The 19,567-nt window shown below is 37.1% G+C and overlaps 2 protein-coding genes across 2 annotated transcripts; both read left to right on the top strand.

Moving 5' to 3' along the window:
• Positions 1-1,148: 1,148 nt before the first annotated feature.
• LOC129237347 (voltage-gated potassium channel subunit beta-2) lies at positions 1,149-16,450 on the top strand. The gene is made up of 7 exons (XM_054872032.1): positions 1,149-2,069; positions 12,320-12,390; positions 13,241-13,559; positions 15,314-15,441; positions 15,547-15,893; positions 16,049-16,267; positions 16,334-16,450. The coding sequence occupies exons 1-7, from the start codon at positions 1,360-1,362 to the stop codon at positions 16,433-16,435; spliced, it is 1,896 nt and encodes a 631-aa protein (XP_054728007.1). The 5' UTR covers positions 1,149-1,359; the 3' UTR covers positions 16,436-16,450.
• Positions 16,451-16,646: 196 nt separating this feature from the next.
• On the top strand, positions 16,647-18,528 carry LOC129237348 (probable serine/threonine-protein kinase dyrk1). Its single transcript, XM_054872033.1, has one exon. It carries the CDS (start codon positions 16,655-16,657, stop codon positions 17,870-17,872), a length of 1,218 nt encoding a protein of 405 aa, XP_054728008.1. The 5' UTR covers positions 16,647-16,654; the 3' UTR covers positions 17,873-18,528.
• Positions 18,529-19,567: the final 1,039 nt, after the last annotated feature.

Below are 19,567 nucleotides of genomic sequence, written 5' to 3'. Positions count from 1 at the left end.
TTCTGATAATATAAGAAATGGTTAAAAATAATTTAGAAAAAAATTTCATAATAAAATAATTTATTTCAGTGAACAAGTTGATATATAATATATATGTAAAATAATGCATAAAAAACAATGTCTTCAGAAAATAATTATTAAAAAATTATTTAAGAAAAGTGTTCATAAGAAAAAGATATCTTGCAACTAGAAAATAAAATTTCTAATAAAATAAATAATTTTATTCAATAAATGGATTAAAATATAGATATATAAAAACAATGCATAAGAAATACTTTCTTCATAAAATAATTAATAAAAAATTATTTAGAAAAGGTATTCATAACAAAATGATTTATTTCAATTAGAAGAACATTTAATAAAAATAATTTACATCAACAGATTAAAATATGGAAAAATAAAAAAATGCATAAAAATACATTTTTTTTATAAAATAATTAATAAAAAATTATTTAGAAAAGGGGTTCACAAGAAATTAATTTTTTGATTTATTATAAAATAATTTACTTCAATAAACATTCTAAAATATGAAAATATATAAGCCATGCATGAAAATAATGTAGAAAAAAATTGCATACTAAAATATTTCTTTTCGATGGACTGAATTGCATATTAAAAAACAAATATAAACAAATGGATAAAAATAATTTGGAAAAAAATGTCAGAAACTTCGTTCAAAGCCTCATTTGATGAACCAAATGAAGCTATCAAAAATAAATTAAATATACATGCAAAATAATGTTAAACAAATAGTCTAATAAAATAAAACGACAGAAATAATACCTTTATTACACCCATACGTAACTCGCAAATAAATTCGTTTATAGAATTATTTATGAAGAGTGAAACACTGGAGCTCGCTCATTCAAAAACCCTAACTAAATAATCACAAAAATACTAAAAGCTTTTTTAGCCACCAAAAAATTAGAGCTTCGAATCAATTCAATAATAATAGTAGTCGTAGTAGTAGTACAAAAAAAATAAACAAAGTGAAAATAACGCAATAATAGGAATTTGTAAAACCAACTTTTTACACTGCGCGCAACGTTTCATCCCCAAACCTCTCCTCCATAAGCCTATTAACGAATCCAGCAATTCGCTACCAATAAAACTATGCAAATTTCACGGCTTTTCAGTTGTTGAACAGCCGTAAGCAAAATCAAACCACAACTAAAAGCAAAAAAAGCATAAAATTAAAAGGAAGCACAACCAATTTCGAGACGGGTGTAAATAATATAAAACAGGAAACAATAAAACGGGCATATACAATCACACAATCACGCAACAAGCCACAAAAATAATTTGAAAAAATTCTACAGCGCGAAAAAGTTTTCATCTCTCATTGTGGCATACCATAAAATGCCAATAGCAACCAAAACCGCCACAAAGCAATATTCACAGTTGCAGCAACAAACCGCAAACACCATGACCGCGCCTGATGACAACAACACAACAACGCATGCCAGCAGCAGCAGCCACAACACAACCACAACCACAAATGCAACAGCAAACAATCCACACGCTCACGCTGCCGTCGCCTCTGCCGCCGCTAACCTCAACAACAGCAGCGCTGCCAATTTGAGTGGCGTCATTTCATCGCTACCGCCGCTACAACCGCCACCACCTCCACCGCCTGCGCTTAGCAGCGGCAACCTGAGCATACTGAATGGTAGCATTGGCATTGCCAGCGCTCACACTCATGCGTCGCACACTTACGGCCATGCACCGAGCGCTGTCATGGCTAGTGCCACCGCCGCCGCCGCCTTCGCCGGCAATGCCAACACGAACTCTGCCATGCACGGCAACAACTATAGCATGCCAACATACGCTAATATTACTGTTATTCCCTCGAATGCAGCTGCGCTCGCCGCCACCAACGTCCAGGCAACGAATGCTGTCAATGCCAATGCACCCATCGCCGTTTTAATGGGTGGTTTGGCAGGCGGGGCGGCAGCAGCAACGAGTGCTGGTAGAGGTGGTGGCGGTGCTATTGGTGTTGGCAATACCAATGACAACAACAACAATATGGATAACACAAGCGAAGAATCGAATGCGGTGACAATTTACAGGTAAACACGCACACACGTGCACGATGCAGCCCAGTTAGTGATGTAGGGAGTTGTAGGGTGGTTGAAGCACCAGCACTTTTGGTTATTGCAAGGAATCCGTTATAGTTTCCCGTAATTGAATTTTACTGTACGTATGGCGTAGTCTAAATTACGAGGCGATTGCTAAGCGAACAGTGTGCGATTGAAAAACTATCCGTTCTCGTATGCTTCGATGTCATTTTATATTCAGCAGCAATCGCTTAATTGCTGCTATGTGTGGTAAATATTACAGCTTGCAACAATGTTAATGGCTTTTCATTAGCATTTATTCCATTTTCGTTTCCAATTCAATTAGAATACCTCATCGCAGAGCGCGTGTTACCCTCAAGTGGCCCTCTGAAATCAGCATAGACCTGTTTATCGAAGAGCTCCACATGCACATGACCTCCAGCAAGCATTAGTTCTTAGTGGAGAGTTGGCAAATAATCGACGCTATTTCACCATTCTTCTGGACTGTTGTTGCCTCCTTTCATTGCTAAGCAAATTGCTCCCTTTTACCTACTTTGGGATTGGTTCATCTGGCGCCATCCATTTACTTCATAACATAACACAAATTAACACATAACTTCGCCATGTATCTACAAGTGTTAATGTAAAATATTGCTTACATATTCAGTTTGCATACAAGTAAAGCGTATTTCAAAAAAACGCATATACCTAGATTGTGTTTTATAATAAAATATGTACAAATTTTGGTTCGATTGTCTAATTGTTGAGAGCGTCGAGATATCGATGTTGTTGGTTGTAGGTTGTTCAGCATCACTTTGCGCTACAGCAGCAGTATTCTCTGTTGAGAGAGTCCAATTTTTGGTCTGCCAGTCCTTTTTTTATTCTCGACAGAACCACTTTCTTGAAATTTTTTCACCAACCTGTGAATTGTCGACTCATTCGGACAATTACTTCCACCAAAAAAATCACAAATTTTACTATATATTGTTATTAAAGATCAACCATTTTCATAATAAATTTCAATAATTTTAATGTATTGTTCTATCGTATAGAATCGTATAACTGTTTACTTGACAAATCCCAAAGATGATATAAAGAAAAGGTGACGTTCTGTGGGACGTCGTCAGTGTTTGTGCGAGCTTTTTTAAATTTGTGCAACACAGTTTTTTAATATAATTCAGAGGGCTCTCTCAGTGTTGAATCTATAATGTTCGGCCTTTCAAGTGAAATATTTCATGACCACCCATTTCTCCAACTTTTCTATTTTCACATCTCCACTTCTTCCCGCCTCTTCTTCAATAGCGAATATATATAGGTATACTAAGAGAGCAATCGACCTGAAATTTGGTATGCCCAGCTAGTCAGTGATCGTGTTACAGAATGCCAGTCAAAATTCAGACTTGCTAGTACCACTTCTGGATAAACATAGCAACTTCTCATCTTGCCCTCGTAAAGCACGCTGAGTTGGCCTACCAAATTCGTTTTAATGAGAAAAATAATAGCGAAATTCATTGTTAGTAAATTGCACAAAAACTACTACACATATTCCACTTATGTCCACTTCATCCGCTAGATTGCGCTGCAGTCGAAATATTTACAAAAATCGTATTTATAATGCGATTTCTTTCATTATACGAAGTAATTTTGCGGAAAACTGTTGAAAAAGCTGAACTCTAATGCCACTAGGCAGGTTAGTGTGAGAAAAGTGTAACCGTGCGGGGCTACACTTCGCCGTTGGTATGGATCTAAAGGCTAGAAGTTTCTCACATGGATAGTGCTCTCACACCATCAGCTCTGATTATTTATATATAAGTACATGGTGAAAAAATGTAAGAGGTGTGGCCAAGACCAGACCGTTTACCGGCTCTCATCCAATTTGAAAGAATCAGCTGATTTGCTAATGCAACAGATGTTATGACAGCAGTTGGTTTACGACAGAGTGCGGGAAAAACTGAGATTGTTTGGTATATGATATACGAAAAAGTCAACACAGTCTCCGCTCACTATGCTCCGTTGCCGTCTGATGGGACGAGTGGGTGCATAGGTGTAAAATGAGCGGGCAGAATTCTACTGCCGACTCCCATGTGACGTGGCAGCCGAAGTTACTCTCACAATTTTGTTTTTCATCACAGCGGATAGTCAAACCTGTAATCAATCATCTTTGAAAACTACACACAAAAAGTGATTGACAAGTTTTGTCAATTTATTTCTTTTTCTCTTTACTTTAATAATTTTTGTATTCACTGACCATACCTTATAAATCCAAGTTTCAAATTATGTGCAAACTAAAAACACAACTTAACAAATTTTCATAAAAAACTCATTTTAATACCAATTTTTAGAAAAATTTCGGGTATTCAGTTTTACACCCCATTGAATTTTATTATAAAGTGCAAGTTTGATTAAGCTCAAAACCAAAAAATCCACTGACAAAAGTGTGCATACGTTATAGGTATTAAGAAACTTATTTTGCTTTTCTTTTCTGCGAAAACTTAACTGTAAAGTACCGTTTGTTTTATTTAGTGGTTCTACTTTGCATTCTTTTTAAAATTTATGGCATTCTGTCTTTTGAAAAAGAGTACGATCGGAATAATGTCGCTCTGCAAAGAAATCTCTACTGATTTGAGAAAATTAGTTGTTGAGTACAGAAGTAATAAATAAACCTTTAGTGAAATAGCTGATTTTACAAACTATTTGTAAAAACTTTAAAACATCCAATTCTCTGGAGAGTAAGCCGCGTAGTGGCTGACCCAAGAAGCTCAACCGGAGAGATGTATCCTTTATTCGCAAAGCAGTGAATCAGAATCCGAAAATACATGCTACTGATTTGGCCCAGGAGGTAGCTGAAAGGTATCAAATTGTTGTCCACCCACGTACAATAAACAGGGTCCTTAATAATGAAGGTTACAACTGCAGAACTCCTCGCAAGAAGCCCCTTACAAGCGAGAAAAACCGAAAGCTTCGTCTGGAGTTTACAAAAACCACCTTAATAAGGGAATAGAACTTTGGAAACTACTTTTATTCAGTGATGAGTCCAAATACAACATATTTGGATGCGACGGCAAAGCCAAAGTTTGGAGAAAACCAAACACTGCCATGGATTTTAGGAATCTATTTCCGACTGTAAAGCATGGTGGTGGCAGCGTCATGGTTTGGGAAGCAGTTGCAGCCACAGGAGTTGGAAACTTCGTTTGCATTTAAGGAAATATGGATCGCTTCCAATAGAAGACCATTTTGGAACAAAACATAATGCCATCCGTGGGCAAACTAGGCCTAGGCTCGAGCTGGATCTTCCAGAAAGGTAATTACCTGAAGCATACTGCGCAAACCGTCAAGAACTGGCTGCAGTATTATGCTTCACGGCAACTATGTTCACCTCTACAAAGCCCGGACTTAAACATTATTGAGCATGTTTGGGAAATTTTAAACAAAACTGCATCATTACATTTCTTGTAAATGCTTTAAATCGGGAGAAATTAAGAAGAAAGGGGTCGTACGGAGAGTTTTGTCCGCAACTGCATGTACATAACTTGTGATCTGATCTATAAGAAAGTTGCGGGCATCAGCTAGGAAAATACAGTGGCTGAATAAAGAACTTGTATATACTACATAGCATATGCAGCTTCAAATTCAAAATTTTTGTAAGAAAAGCAAGTTAAATATTTTTATTTTTATATTTTTCTATTGGATATTCAAATAGGATTCTACAAGTAGCAATAATAATTTACAAATCTATTATCTCCTTGATATAAAAAATGTATCATGCAGCATCCTCAAAATTGGTGTCAAAAAAGAAGTCGGACATCTGGCACTACTGCGATTGTTTGGCACTTTAAAACGGCTAATCCCACAATTAATTTGCTCTCGGTGGAACAGTGCAAAGAAAGAACTAAACGTAATAAATTAAAGTAAGGTTTCAATCGTGTTTTGTTGAATAAAAGTCCAAATTATAAGCATGGGTAAACAGGTTGGACAAAGCTCAATTAAAGTCAGAAATTTAGTTATTAATCATCATGAAAAGGATAAAACCGTTCAAGAAATCGCATAAATAGTAGATAGACCCCGTTCGACCGAATACGATGGGATAAAATGTTTCAAAGAAACAAAATCCATGAAAAATAAAAGAAATTGGGACGACTAAACCCGTTTTCGATGCAGATGAACGTGGGATGGTGCAATGAGTTAAGAAAAATCCAAATTTGAGGCCCCTAAACTCGCAACAGAAGTCGCCCAACACTTTAATATTAACTTGCAACCGCAAAAGTATACACATATAGAAAAAAACCTTTCATTAACGAGATTAACCGGCATAAGAGAATAAAATTTACAAAGCGTCATGGAGATAAGGATTTCGAGCTGGCAGCACGTTTTATTTGTAGATGAAAGCAAGTTTAACATACATATTTAGGTCAGATGGGCAATCATATGTGTGGAGAAGATCTAACGAAGAGTTGCTGGAAAAAAACTTACGTACAGCAGTTGAACATGTGGGTGGGTTGGTAATGGGATGGGGTTTTTAAGTGCGCTGCTGGTACTGGAAATTTGTGCTTCATTGACGGCAATATGGACCATAAACAATATCTAACAATTATGAAAGAAAATTTGGTCCAAAGTGCTGAAAAGTTGGGAATTAAGGACAATTTCCACTACTATCAAGGCAACGATCCCACGTATAAGGCACTTCATGTCCGTCTATGGCTTATATACAACTGCCCTAAAGTACAGGAAACACCTCCACAATCTCCAGACATCAATGTAATTCAAAATCTGTTTGCTCATCTGAAACCATCTGAAAAAGCATGTTATTAGAAAAAAAAAGAACTAGAAGATGCTACTAAAGAAGAGTGGGGGAAAATATGATAGATCCTTTAACATGCAAGAAGCTGGTCGAATCCATGCCAAGAAGACTGAATGCTGTGAGAAAAAATAAATGCTTGCCGACTAAATATTAATTAAATTGTTTTTTCTTAAATATTATTTGTCTAGCCCTATTTCATATAAATGACCGAGTCCTTTTTGTCATGTATTTTGGTTTTATTTACTTTTGCTTTTATGTTTGTATTTTCTATGTACCAATGAGTTGAAGTTTGTTTATCTTTTTTGTAGTTTTGGAAAACTCGCTTGACCGAAGACCGAAAATAAATGTGACACATAAGCACATTAGATTTGCATTCTGATATATATTTTTTGATTTAAAACCATATCACTTGGGTGTCCGAGTTCTTTATTGAGCCACTGTATAATATATTTTCTAAAGATCAAGTAGGCATTTCAAGTGAGACAACCGCACTGCAGACCAAAGAGATTCAATTGTTGGAATTTTTTCAAATTGCCACCTGACTCTAGACTGAGCAGATCGAGAGCATTATTCGCCTGCTCTTGGTTCTGAACCCTTCGATCTCCCTCATTTATAGCTGATTGAAATATTTACTCACTTAAAAATTACATTATCGCCTTGAGCCTTAAACTCTCCAACACTCTACAAAAATATTGACAGTGGACAAGCACAGCATAATCCACTTGGCCATACTTTTGATGGTGGCAGTATTATGAAATGCACTCGCTAAGGCTTATGTCAAAGTAATGACAGCGTTTTCCTATAAACGGTAGGCTCAACCAATATCTCCAATCATTTAAGTAAGTATAAATGACACAATACTCATATAGGTACACACTCGCAGATGCTGCTCAGCCTAGTATAGCCTTCCTTTCAACAGTGGAGATAGAAGTAATGTCAACTGGACTCCATGTAAGTGGTGGGTATATATGAATAGTCGTAGTTTTATGCGAATTTTTTCCACGGGTTGTCTGTAAATATTAAAATTTATAGCTGTAAAGTAACAACCTTTTACAAATTGCGTTGTTATGGAAACTTCCATGACAAAAAGCACAAATAATAAATATAATAAAAAAAGTTGTTATTCTTTACAATACACGTAAGAGCCACCAAGTTGTCCTACACAGTTCGAATGCCACCGACTGGGCTTCCTACAACAATCATTTAAAATGTAAATTAAAACGTTGCCGCCAATGCCAACGCTGTTAACATTATGAGTTCCGTAACTACATTTGCTGACAACAGCAAAAATTTGCCTACAAATTATCGTGGGTCTGTTACATGGCCAGCCGGCAGTTATTTTTTGCGCTCACAGCCAAAAGGCTGTAGGAATCAAAGCATGTATACATATACTCGTGCACATGGCCTCACTCACCACAACTAATGAAGTTGTGGAGAGCGACATTGAGCATTGCATTAAGCTCACGCCATTGTACCGTAATTGCAACATTCGAGAACCAGAACCAAAAACAATAACAAAAACTGCCAGTTATGAAGTATAGCAGTAACTGAAACGGGGCACAAAAAAAACACACCTTTAATACAAAAACAATATAAACTGCGTGTTTGCGTGCTTGTATGTGTGTGCCTGTGCAATTAAGCCAAGTGCAATTAGCAACGCAACAATAATTGCTTTTCCAACTCGAATTCATTCAGCAAAAATAAAATGGTTTGCAAAAAATGGACTAAATAAAGTAAAAATGTATACGTTAATAGATAATAACAACAGCAAGCATTAGTGGCCGTTTGAAGTAAAGTCAAGCAAATGCACTGCATTGTACGAGTATACCATATTCTGCGATTTAAAGTTGCAAGAAGCAACATGCCACTGCTCCGCATTTAAAGTGGTTAAATTATTTAAAAATCAGAGTTCACCACAGAAACCATTTTAATGCTTCGTTAAACCAGCCAGAAGCTTAGTGCATGCGTGTATGTTTATGGTGCATATGTGTATGTGCGCTTGCTTTAAACTGGGGCAGCAACCAGCAACTTGGCTATGGTTGCAGCTGCAATATTCACACACATCCGCACGTGCAAGCGTTTGTTTACATTAACACACATACATTTTCATGCTAGTGCATGTGCATATTCACGGCAAAATTTGCAAATTACTGTGCTAAGTAAACTTTTTAGGAAGGAATCATCACATGAATTACTTACTTCAATTTTGTTTGTGGAAATTAAAGGCTGTTGGTGAATTAACACTGTTATGCGAATATTAAAATTCTTATAAAAAAAGAAAATATTATAGACCGCAATAATTTTCAAGGAATTTAATACAACTTTTGTTCACAAAGCAAAGGCAATTTGTCATAAACAAAGAACCAAAATAATTCAATTACATTAAGCAACAAATCTTCTTGCGCAGTCAGGCGGCCATCAAATTAATGGAGGCAGTTATAATAAGATCAAAGATTGCTCAGGAATGCCTGGCAGCTCTAATTTATATTAGCACCATCTTCAAGGTCAGAATTATCTGGGTTCTGCGACGTAGAGATATTGAAGGAAATTGCAAGGCCGATGAGCTTGCCAGAAAGGGTACTAATGTTCCACTGCTTGAAAATAGAGGCAGTATTGGAGTTCCTATGGGAAGCTGCAAGCGAATTAGGGATAAAAAATAATATTCTCCAAGAGGTCAATAGGTCATGGAGTGAAGAAAATACTTGTGTTACAACCAGGCTAATTTGGCCGCAAATTGATAAGAAAAGTTCAGCAGAATTGCTCAAACTTTCAAGAGAGAACATCTCGAAGGTAGTGGCTTGTGTCACCGTTCATACGCTGTTAGGCAAGCACTCGTCTATGAGTAGGCTAGGAGTATTTTCTCATGAATGCTGCAGAAGTTGTAGAGATGAGAAAGAGGAAGGTACATGAACCGATTTTAAACATTCTGGGTTCAAAATGATCGCCATTACTTACACAAATGACTTCATGTAGAAACAATTGCAAAAAAGTAATTGAACATTTTTTATTTTCCAAAAAACAAAAAGTGCGAAACAAGTTTGTTACTCAAAAATTCATTACTCAAAAACAACTCATTTTAGCTACTGGGCATTCAGCTCAATTGAAGTTTGAGGTGTCCTCTTGATTTGGAAAAAGTTATAAAAAAAACACACTTTTTGAAATATTGAATTTCGAAAAAATTTCAATTTTTTTCTTTTCTGCTAAATAAAAAATTTTCAACTACTTTTTTGCAATTGTTTCTATATTAAGTCGCTCGTGTAAGTAATGACGATCATTTTGAGCGCAGAATTATTAAAATCGGTTCATTTTTGACTAAGTTATGGGCATTTAAAAAAAAAATTTTCTTATATAATTAAAAAAAATCGATTTTGAGCCGAAAAATAAAATTGCCGATAACTCTTGAAAAAAATTGTTTTCGGGCGAACAAAAAAATACGTGTCTCATTATTTTGACCAGAGAGCAACATATTTGAGTTACATCGAAATCGGAGAACATGACCCGAATAGCCCGGTTGAATTGAAATGGAAAGCATCACATTGAAAGTAGAAATCGTTTATTTATTTTTATTTAGATGTAAAAATAATGAAAAATATACACTAAACAATTAGAAAGGTACTAGCCAACACAGTTATCGACCTTTTGGAAATACTTTATCTGCCGTTTTAGTGAAGTTAACTTTATTTGTGAGATGAGAAAATGGATTTCTTAATTTTTTGAAGAAATATTTACCTTATAAATGCATTTATTCTTACTCTTCAAAAATATTTCTCTAAATAAAAGCAAAGTGAAATTCAGAATTTTTCGTTTATTCCTATGCCGAAAAAACCACCCAGCTACCAGTATTAATACTGAATACTATAGGATTGTGCCGGACGCAATTAAAGTCGCAATATATATTGCAACTACAATGACCCTTGAACTTACAAGCTGCCCACAAATTTCGAGCACGAAGTATCTCATCGTGGATTGCGATTGATTGCAACATTAACGCAACACCAATCAACTGAGCAATCAGACTACTAGCTGGTCAGTTTAAGCCAATAATAATATTAAATATTAAGTAAGCGAGAGGAAATTGTATTTGCAAACCACTTACGAGCGTAAAAAGTCAATTGAAGGATTACAATTTTAAGCCGAGCAAAGTAGCGACCTCAGACCAGGTGGTTTATGAAGCAAAAATAAGCGAAAGCGGAATGGAATGGAGTGCAGCGGAGGCAAAATTGAGTGCCTGTGAGATTGAAATAAAGTTTACAAAAACAAATAAAATATCAAATAAGCACTCGAACGAAATAGCTGCGGCAATCAACGCACAGCAAGCAGGTCACCTGAAATTAGTTGAAATTTTAATCGCTTGATGGGCAAGCAATGAGTGTTGGAAACTTTTTGCGTGCAAATTGACGCCAACAAAATCCTATCTACTAAGCTCAGGTGTAAATGTTCGCTAATGCTCCTTTTTATTTTATTTAAAAAAATATGTATTTTTTGTAGGTGTAAATAGGTCAACTAAAATCCACTTCTGTAAAAAAATCGTATACGTACATGACATATTTACATACCCGCCCATTTACTTCAATAGTGTTACAATACAATTTTTTTTTTTACAAGCTCTTGTTTATGTTGTGTTAAAAATTCATGGTTAATATATGAAGATATGTCTTTAATTTTACTTAGGGTGCCATAGTTAATTGAAAACTTCGAAGCCGTTTTTCTCAACATTTCGGTTTTTTGAATTATGCCACTATAGAAATAAATGAGCGATAGATGCTTTGGAGTGTCTCACGAAAAAAAATGCGGTTTCTCCAACGGAGTTGCAAAATCTATTATAATTTATCACTTTCACTACTATAATTTGAAAAAATATTAAGATTTGCATGAGTTCGACCGATTTGAAAATACCTCCAAAAATCGATTTTCTTTTCTTTCTTTCTTGGCGCGTACAGCCTTTTTGGATGTTTGGCCGAGCTCCTCTTCCTATTTGTGGCGTGTGTCTTGATGTTGTTCCATAAATGGAGGGACCTACAGTTTCAAGCCGACTCCGAACGGCAAATATTTTTTATGAGGACCTTTTTCATGGCAGAAATACGTTCGGAGGTTTGCCATAAAAATATTATTCCAACAATCACCTCAAATGCTCTGCTATCATTAAGCTTAAAAGGTCGGTATAAAAAATTTATCGACGAAGTCATGATAATACGATTTTGGTAGTATTTTTCAAATCGGTCCAGCTCGCGTAAATCTCAATACTTTTCCGAAATATTGTGGGCAAAGTCTTAAAATATAATATACTTTATAATTTCGTTGAAAAAACGGCATCGATTTTTTTTTATTTTTTGTTTTTATATGAAGAGTGATGCACCTTAATGTACATATGTATGTGTCAAATTAATAAGTACAACACTGAATTTTTAAAACACAATTTCGCCCTGTTCTTAATTTTTGTTTTCCTTCTAAATTTCAATTACAGGTGCCGGGCCCCAATAGCGTCACTTGACTGCATGGAGGAGTTCAGTGGTACGGGAGGTCATCTTGATTTCGGTATCAAATTTCTCACTACCAATTTCTGCCGCTTGTACTCGTGTTCTAATGATTAGTGTTCTCATTTTGTTCTCATGTTTTTCTCGTGTGCAAACGTATTTGTTCAAGTATTTTTTTTTCTTCAAATATTAAAAACGAATAAAATTACATGGATAATTTTTAGACTCAGTATTATTGCATAAAAAAGAAAATATTTGAACAATTTTTTGCATTTGTGTTTTTGTAAAATATGTTTGTTGATTTTTGTTTTCAATAACAAGTCATGTATTCATTCATTCGTTCAACTCATTAGTCCATCTACTCATCAATTAATCAGTATTGTTGTTGTTTAAATAGATTTCATTTATTGTAAATGTCTATCAATCCAAACATCGACAATCTAACGCAAAACTAGGTAAAGTTTTCAATTCACATATAATTTACTAGGTATATGAAATTCATGTCCTGCCAATTGAGGTTATGAAAATTTTCCGAACTCAGTGCAACACGCACATGAAAATTGAAATATGCACATAAGTATGTCAAAATGCCAACTCAAATTCAATGTTGTCGACGAGGCTGAGTATCGTTTTTTGTAATTAATTAATTAAAGTTTGCTTACACACACCTACTATACATATAAACATTCCAATCCGTATGCCGTGCACAAATTTTTCCACACCAAATTTATCAAAAATGAAAAAAAACATACTCGTATTTGCACGCCACTGTACTCGCTGCTCGCAATTGGTCGTTATCTCATTTGTTTTGCACGTCAATGTCGCTTAGTTTAATTAATTACCTGTTATATCTCTTGCTTTGACCCAATTTAATAATGTTTTCTTTCCCCTTCTCTGCGCGCCCTGTGAAGGCCGTTCGATAAGTTTGGGCTCGAATCCGGCACTGCCGCTACGTCATGGCTCCACACCAACGCCCGGCTTGCGCTACAAGAATCTTGGCAAGAGCGGCTTGCGCGTCTCCAATGTCGGTCTGGGCACGTGGCCCGTCTTTTCGCCCGGCGTTAGTGACGAACAAGCCGAGGCCATATTGCGTTTGGCCATCGAGAGTGGCATTAATTTGTTTGATATCTCTGAGGCGCATTCAGAGACGGAAATTGGAAAGATTTTACAGCGCACCGGTTGGAAGAGAACCGCATATGTGATTACCACAAAAGTCTACTGGAGCACTAAGTGAGTATTGAATAATTTAAAAAACTAATAACGAACTTTGATGTCTGTCCGCCCCCTCCTCGCTAGATCAAGAAAATACTATTGAATTTGAATCAGATCAAAAGTTCATCTCAGTGTCACTGGTACAGAATCATCCCTTCAGACTCTTATCTTAGCCAGCAAATCCGTTGTATACGAGTAATTTTTTTCATTGTTCCCATGACCGGAAGCTCAGAAGAGAGGAATCTGAAGCCTTCCATCGGGTGATATACTGGGCGTAGTTACCGGTCTGTCTCTTGTCTGTATGTTACGTATGATCGATCGAGGGAGTAAGGTGTAATATATACCTCTGTTGCATAAGATCATATTTTATGCATATTTGTACGATACCTAGTTTGCCGATGGAGGTATGGATGTACATCCACATCCACATCCCAAATTTTGAGTTCATTTGCACTTCCGATTGAAGATCCTTTTACAAGATAAAGAAAGCTCTATTATTATACTTTCAAGCTGAGCTTGATGCCCTGCATCATCCTACGGTAACCAAAATTTTAAAAGAGGAGAACCGCTTTTGCCGCCCAAAAGAATGACGAATATAGAAAAGTTCTGAGCGAGCTGTAGTGTACCACACACGAATATAAGTATTAGAACGCCTCATCTAAATTTATACATCGCGGCATATAAACAACTCATTTTCGTTGTTAAAGGGGGCTTTTAAACAACAGGATGACGCTTGTCGAGTCTCTTCCCCATTTCTTTTACAAGATTCGGAGTATTGGAAATATACGGTGGACGACGAATTTACTAGACCTGAGCCCACGTTGATAAGCTAAATTGACGGATAATATGCTCGATAGGACCTTCTATACAATGTTTAAAGACTAACTCCATAATAATTGGCACAGAGTGGGGATTATCCTTATATTCCAATCTATAGGCATATATTCGTCCAATTATATTTTGCATAGGAGCTGATGCATTCAGCTTACCAGCTGATCGCCGACGTACTCGCATAGCTCAGCCGATGGCCCAACGGCTTCCGCGCTATTCCTATTCGTACTCCAGTAGGGTAAAGGAACTACAGTTGTCATCTACAGGGAGTTAGGGATTCTCATATTCTCTTTGGCTCCCACTGCAATCACAATTAAGCAGATGACAGAAATATTTCCACCATAACTTAAATATGCCGCCAGTCACCAGGTCGCCTTCAAATCGCCCAACGTTTTGTATTTTTGGGTGTTGGTCTTATCGATAAGCATCTCACGTTCTTCGCACTCATGTACTTCGGTCTATAATTATCGATAATATGTGTTCTCATTTCTCCTAACTCACGACTCGGTCTGTGCCCGATGGTAGTATGAAATCCTGCACTGTGCCATTTGTTTTTTCGATTTAGTCGAAACCTCAATTCTTCTTCGACGGTGGTACACATTCAGCTGGAATTGGCACATGTGGTTGCATTGTTTTGTTGAGCAGTGCTCTCTGAGAGCAGAAGTAAGAGTCGTGTGGCGAATCTGCTGACTGTATTTTGCGATCGCAGCTTTTCTGTACAGAAACATGTACAGATTTTTGCTGAAACCTGAGTTGATGTTTAACCCTCGGATCGTGCGTACGTAAATTCAAGTTCTCGCACAAACATAGACCCAGTAATACATTTTTCCTAGAAAAATATTCTGAAATACAAATTCGCCAAATGATTTATCTAAGAACAATAAAACTACTTTTGTTGCTAAATATTTCTACACGTTTTTTGTTTTAAATTTCGTCTGTAGATCCGAGGAACGTGGCCTTTCACGCAAGCACATTATCGAATGTGTCAAGGCTAGTTTGCAACGCTTGCAATTACAATACATAGATATTGTGATTATACACAAGGCGGACGCTATGTGCCCTATGGAAGGTGAGATATATGAGCATACACAAGGCTCCCTTAATTCCTACTATTTCAAAGGAAAACAATAATTTTCACGTCTCCGTCTTCTTTTCATTTTACTCTTCCGCATAGAAGTTGTACGCGCCATGAACTACGTCATACAACAAGGCTGGGCTATGTATTGGGGCACCGCACGTTGGTCACAAGTCGAAATTATGGAAGCCTACACTAACTGCCGGCAGTTCAACTGTATTACACCCATAGTCGAGCAATCCGAGTATCATATGTTTTGTCGTGAGAAATGTGAACTTTATTTACCCGAAATGTATAACAAAATTGGCGTGGGCCTGATGGCTTGGGGTCCGCTTTCGATGGCATTGGCCGATACGCAAAATGGTGAAAAGCTCTTCTTGCCAAAGGGATCATTCAAGACGAAAAGCCAAAGTTACTCGTGGACAGAGGACGAAATAAACCGAAATGTAAGTACACAAATTTAAAAAAATAGGTTTAAAAATATACAACTATTTTTTAGCTACCAACATATTGAAAGGTCTTTGCATATTGTTATTTACATCACTTGTGTGAATATTTAAAATATTACTTCCAACACGAATTGTCTTTTGTATGATTTTAGGCGGCCTTATCGCCACAAGGCAGCTGGGGTAAAGACCGCGTAGATGAGGGACGGCGACATTGTGACCGTTTACGCGATTTGGCAGCGCTGGCCGAGAAATTGGGTTGTAGCCCAACACAGCTCTCAATTGCTTGGTCACTAAAACATGAGCCGGTACAATGCCTCCTTTTAGGCGCAACCTCGGCGGAACAATTGCATCAGAGTTTGCAATCCTTGCAAGTGAGTTTCCTCTTGTTTATACTCGTATTCTCATTCAGTCTCTCTCTGTTTTTGCAATACCTTCAGCTACTGCCACGTCTCTCAACCAGCGTCATGATGGAGCTGGAGCGCATATTAGAAAACAAACCGGTGCGGCCGCCAATGATATCGACGCTCGCACTTCGGTGACAATCAGCCTGCCCTCAGGGTCCGCCTAGCCTCAGTGGCGCCGGTCCTTGCGGGGCAGAATCACCGAAGAATGAGGAGGAGACATTCTGTGAGGAGGCCGATGCGAAGGATGCGTCGAAGCAGGGTTTCTGTGTTATTCAGTGACAAAAGGGGTCCTTAGATAACGATAATAAATTTTTGAAAGCGATTAGTAGTAAAACTAGTTTAAGTAGTACAACAATGACAACAACAATAAGCAAACATGATTTACAACTACAACAGCAGTTGCAGCTGCAACAACAGCATCAACAACAACAACAACAGCAAGTGTTACTACTACATCAGCAAGAGCATCCACAGCAGCAACTGCATGTGCATTATACAGACCAACAACAAACACCACAACAACAACAGCTTTCTTCAATTTTATCAAAACCTACAACCAATAAAAGTTTGTTATTCAATATTACCGTTAATAGTTTAGTAGATAACACCATAAATATTTACGATTTAGACGCCGCGACGTTAGCCGTGACAGCAGCGTCAGCAAACACCACAATGACAACAACAACAGCAGAAGCAAAAACAACTACTCACTTAGATAGTGCAACCGCAATTATACAAATAGATTCGATAAACAACAACAACCCAACTAGTTTAAGTGCCCCCGCAACGGCCACAACGCCGACCAACAACAACGGTACGGTGATAATCGCCAGCGACTCGACCGATTCAGAGCCAAAAACTCAAAAGCGTCGCTCCCTACTCAACTTCAAATCCTTCGATTTCCACATCAAATCGCTTTACTCGGGCTTGCGTAACGGCAATAAACACTCGCACTCACAATCATCTTCGCTTGGTGGCGGCGGCGGTGGCGGTAGCAGAAGCGGTGGAGGGGGAATACGCATTGACGGCACTACGGATAATGCCAATGGCAGCGGTCTACTCGCCGACACACCGCCCGGTAACCGAGGTGGCACCGCTGTCAACAATCGTATGCCACCCTATCTCAAGATCGAATCGGTCGATGCTGAAGAAGCGGAAAATCTGCTGCTCGACTATCCACAATCACCATACTCGTCGCGTCGTAATAGCTCACACGAAGAGGATAATCGCTCTAGCTCACAGCTGTTGCACATCAATCGCTACGATATGTGTTCGCGTTCGCAAGCCAGTTCGCCGTCGCCGTACTACCTGTCGCCGTATGCCGTCGATTCAGGCAACATGCGACGCTCCTCTACGTCGGACATTATGTCGTGCAAGCGCAGCGGTACGTCCAGCGCGAGCGATAGCCGCCGGCCGAGCACGAGCGATCTGCTGCGGAAAGCGCGTGAACGGCGTGGTAGTGAGGCGCGAATGGGTCGCAGCGTTTCGCATAGTGGACTGCCGCGGGGTGGGCCGCGATTAGGATCGGGTGGCGGCGGCGGCGGTGGTCGGCGTACGAGTATGGCATTTTAAGAACGGAAGATAGAGCATGAAGAGAACTTAGAGGGGGAAAAATTAAGAATGAGGGTCAAAGATTATATAAAAAAATGAATAAATAAATTAAAAGAACACAGAAATTACAATTGGATGTGCTCTCAAGTAAGGTTGATCAAATCGAGTTATATGTATGTATTGTTGATGCTCTACATCGTTATGCAATTAAGTGCTTATGAATTTTTAAAAATTTAATTAGAAAATTTAATATTATCGAAACTGGTAAATAGTCAAGTATTTATAAAAATAGCTTACATATTTATTAAATAAAAATTGAGGCTTGAATGAATTAATAACGAAACTACATTAACGAAAAAAATAAATAAATATAATAAAGAACAGATAAAATATAAAAAGTATGAAGGACAGATATTTCATTAAAAATCTGGCATAACTAAAGATATAGTAAATACCTTGGAATCAAGATTTGGAATATATTTTCTTAGTCGAATCACTTCATTACATTTGCATCTTATTCACATTTCACATTTTTGATTTTATATTATTTTACTTAATTATTTTTTTAATATAAAGATTCATTTAAATCTCTTTCATCCTAGACATTGAAAAATACTCTCTGCCAGCACAGTTTTGAACTAAAGACCCAGTTAGATATAACTTAATTAACGTAACTGAACTTAACTTACCGTAAGGAATTAGCTGTTTGACAGCTCGCCGTCGATGATTTAGTGTGAAATAAATTCGTTTGATATTGATATTTTTTCATAAGTTTTTTGAGACTTATAAACAAACAACTGTTGCATCCATGCTGGTGAAAGCACCCCTCTCAATTTACGTTAGACCGTTTAGCAATCTAAAATCGACACGCTCTTCAGTTTTTCACGGTTGAGTTTTGACTACTCGATCACACAGCTGTCAAGAAGGTTGCCAAAACAATTCAGTTCTCAGTATACTTCAGTTCAGTAATTCAAGTTATGAAAAATGTACGACTTTATTTTTCTCATCCCCCTTTTAATTGGTTTTGGGGATAAACAAAAACTGTGTAAAGCTAGAACTCCATACCAAGCGTTCCAGGCGATATGGCTTTCAGCGAAATGGCTTTTTAGCAAATTTTAAAACTGAATAAACCGCCGAAATACAAAGCCCCTGGAATGCCAGGAACAAACAGGTAACAGCTAAAACCTCAGCAAAATGTGTTACATTTAAGCGGCAACAACAACATTCATTATGAAATTTCTAAAATAGTTAAACTATGCATCTACTACATCTGCAATTTTTGTTATTATTGAAATTTTTGTATATTGAGGGGATGTTTACATTATTTTATGGGAAAATTTATGCATAATTTTTTATTAGCTTTCGATTTATTTATTTTTTATTTTATTTTTTATTTATTTACATTAAATATAATAATTATATAACGAAAGAAAGGCAAATAGCAACAAAGTCTATCGACTTTTTTTAAATATTCGGCCGATTCAAATTTAAGGGGTTAGGGATAGTTAGAGCCCAAAAAAATTATGATTTTCAATAATTTTTTTTTGCTAGTCAATTGCTTTATTTTACAAAAATAAAAACATAGTATTAATATATCATGTTTCGACTTGACTTTAGCAAAATTAAAAAAAAAAATATTGATTGTAAAAGTTATCGTTGTTTGTGTGGAGCCCGTTTCTTCAGAAGTCCCTTGCGGTAATCATCACAAGTCCTTGA

Source organism: Anastrepha obliqua, chromosome 2, assembly GCF_027943255.1.
Source record: "Anastrepha obliqua isolate idAnaObli1 chromosome 2, idAnaObli1_1.0, whole genome shotgun sequence".
NCBI classification, from domain to species: Eukaryota; Metazoa; Arthropoda; class Insecta; order Diptera; family Tephritidae; genus Anastrepha; species Anastrepha obliqua.
This window is presented reverse-complemented; position numbering and strand designations above follow the sequence as displayed.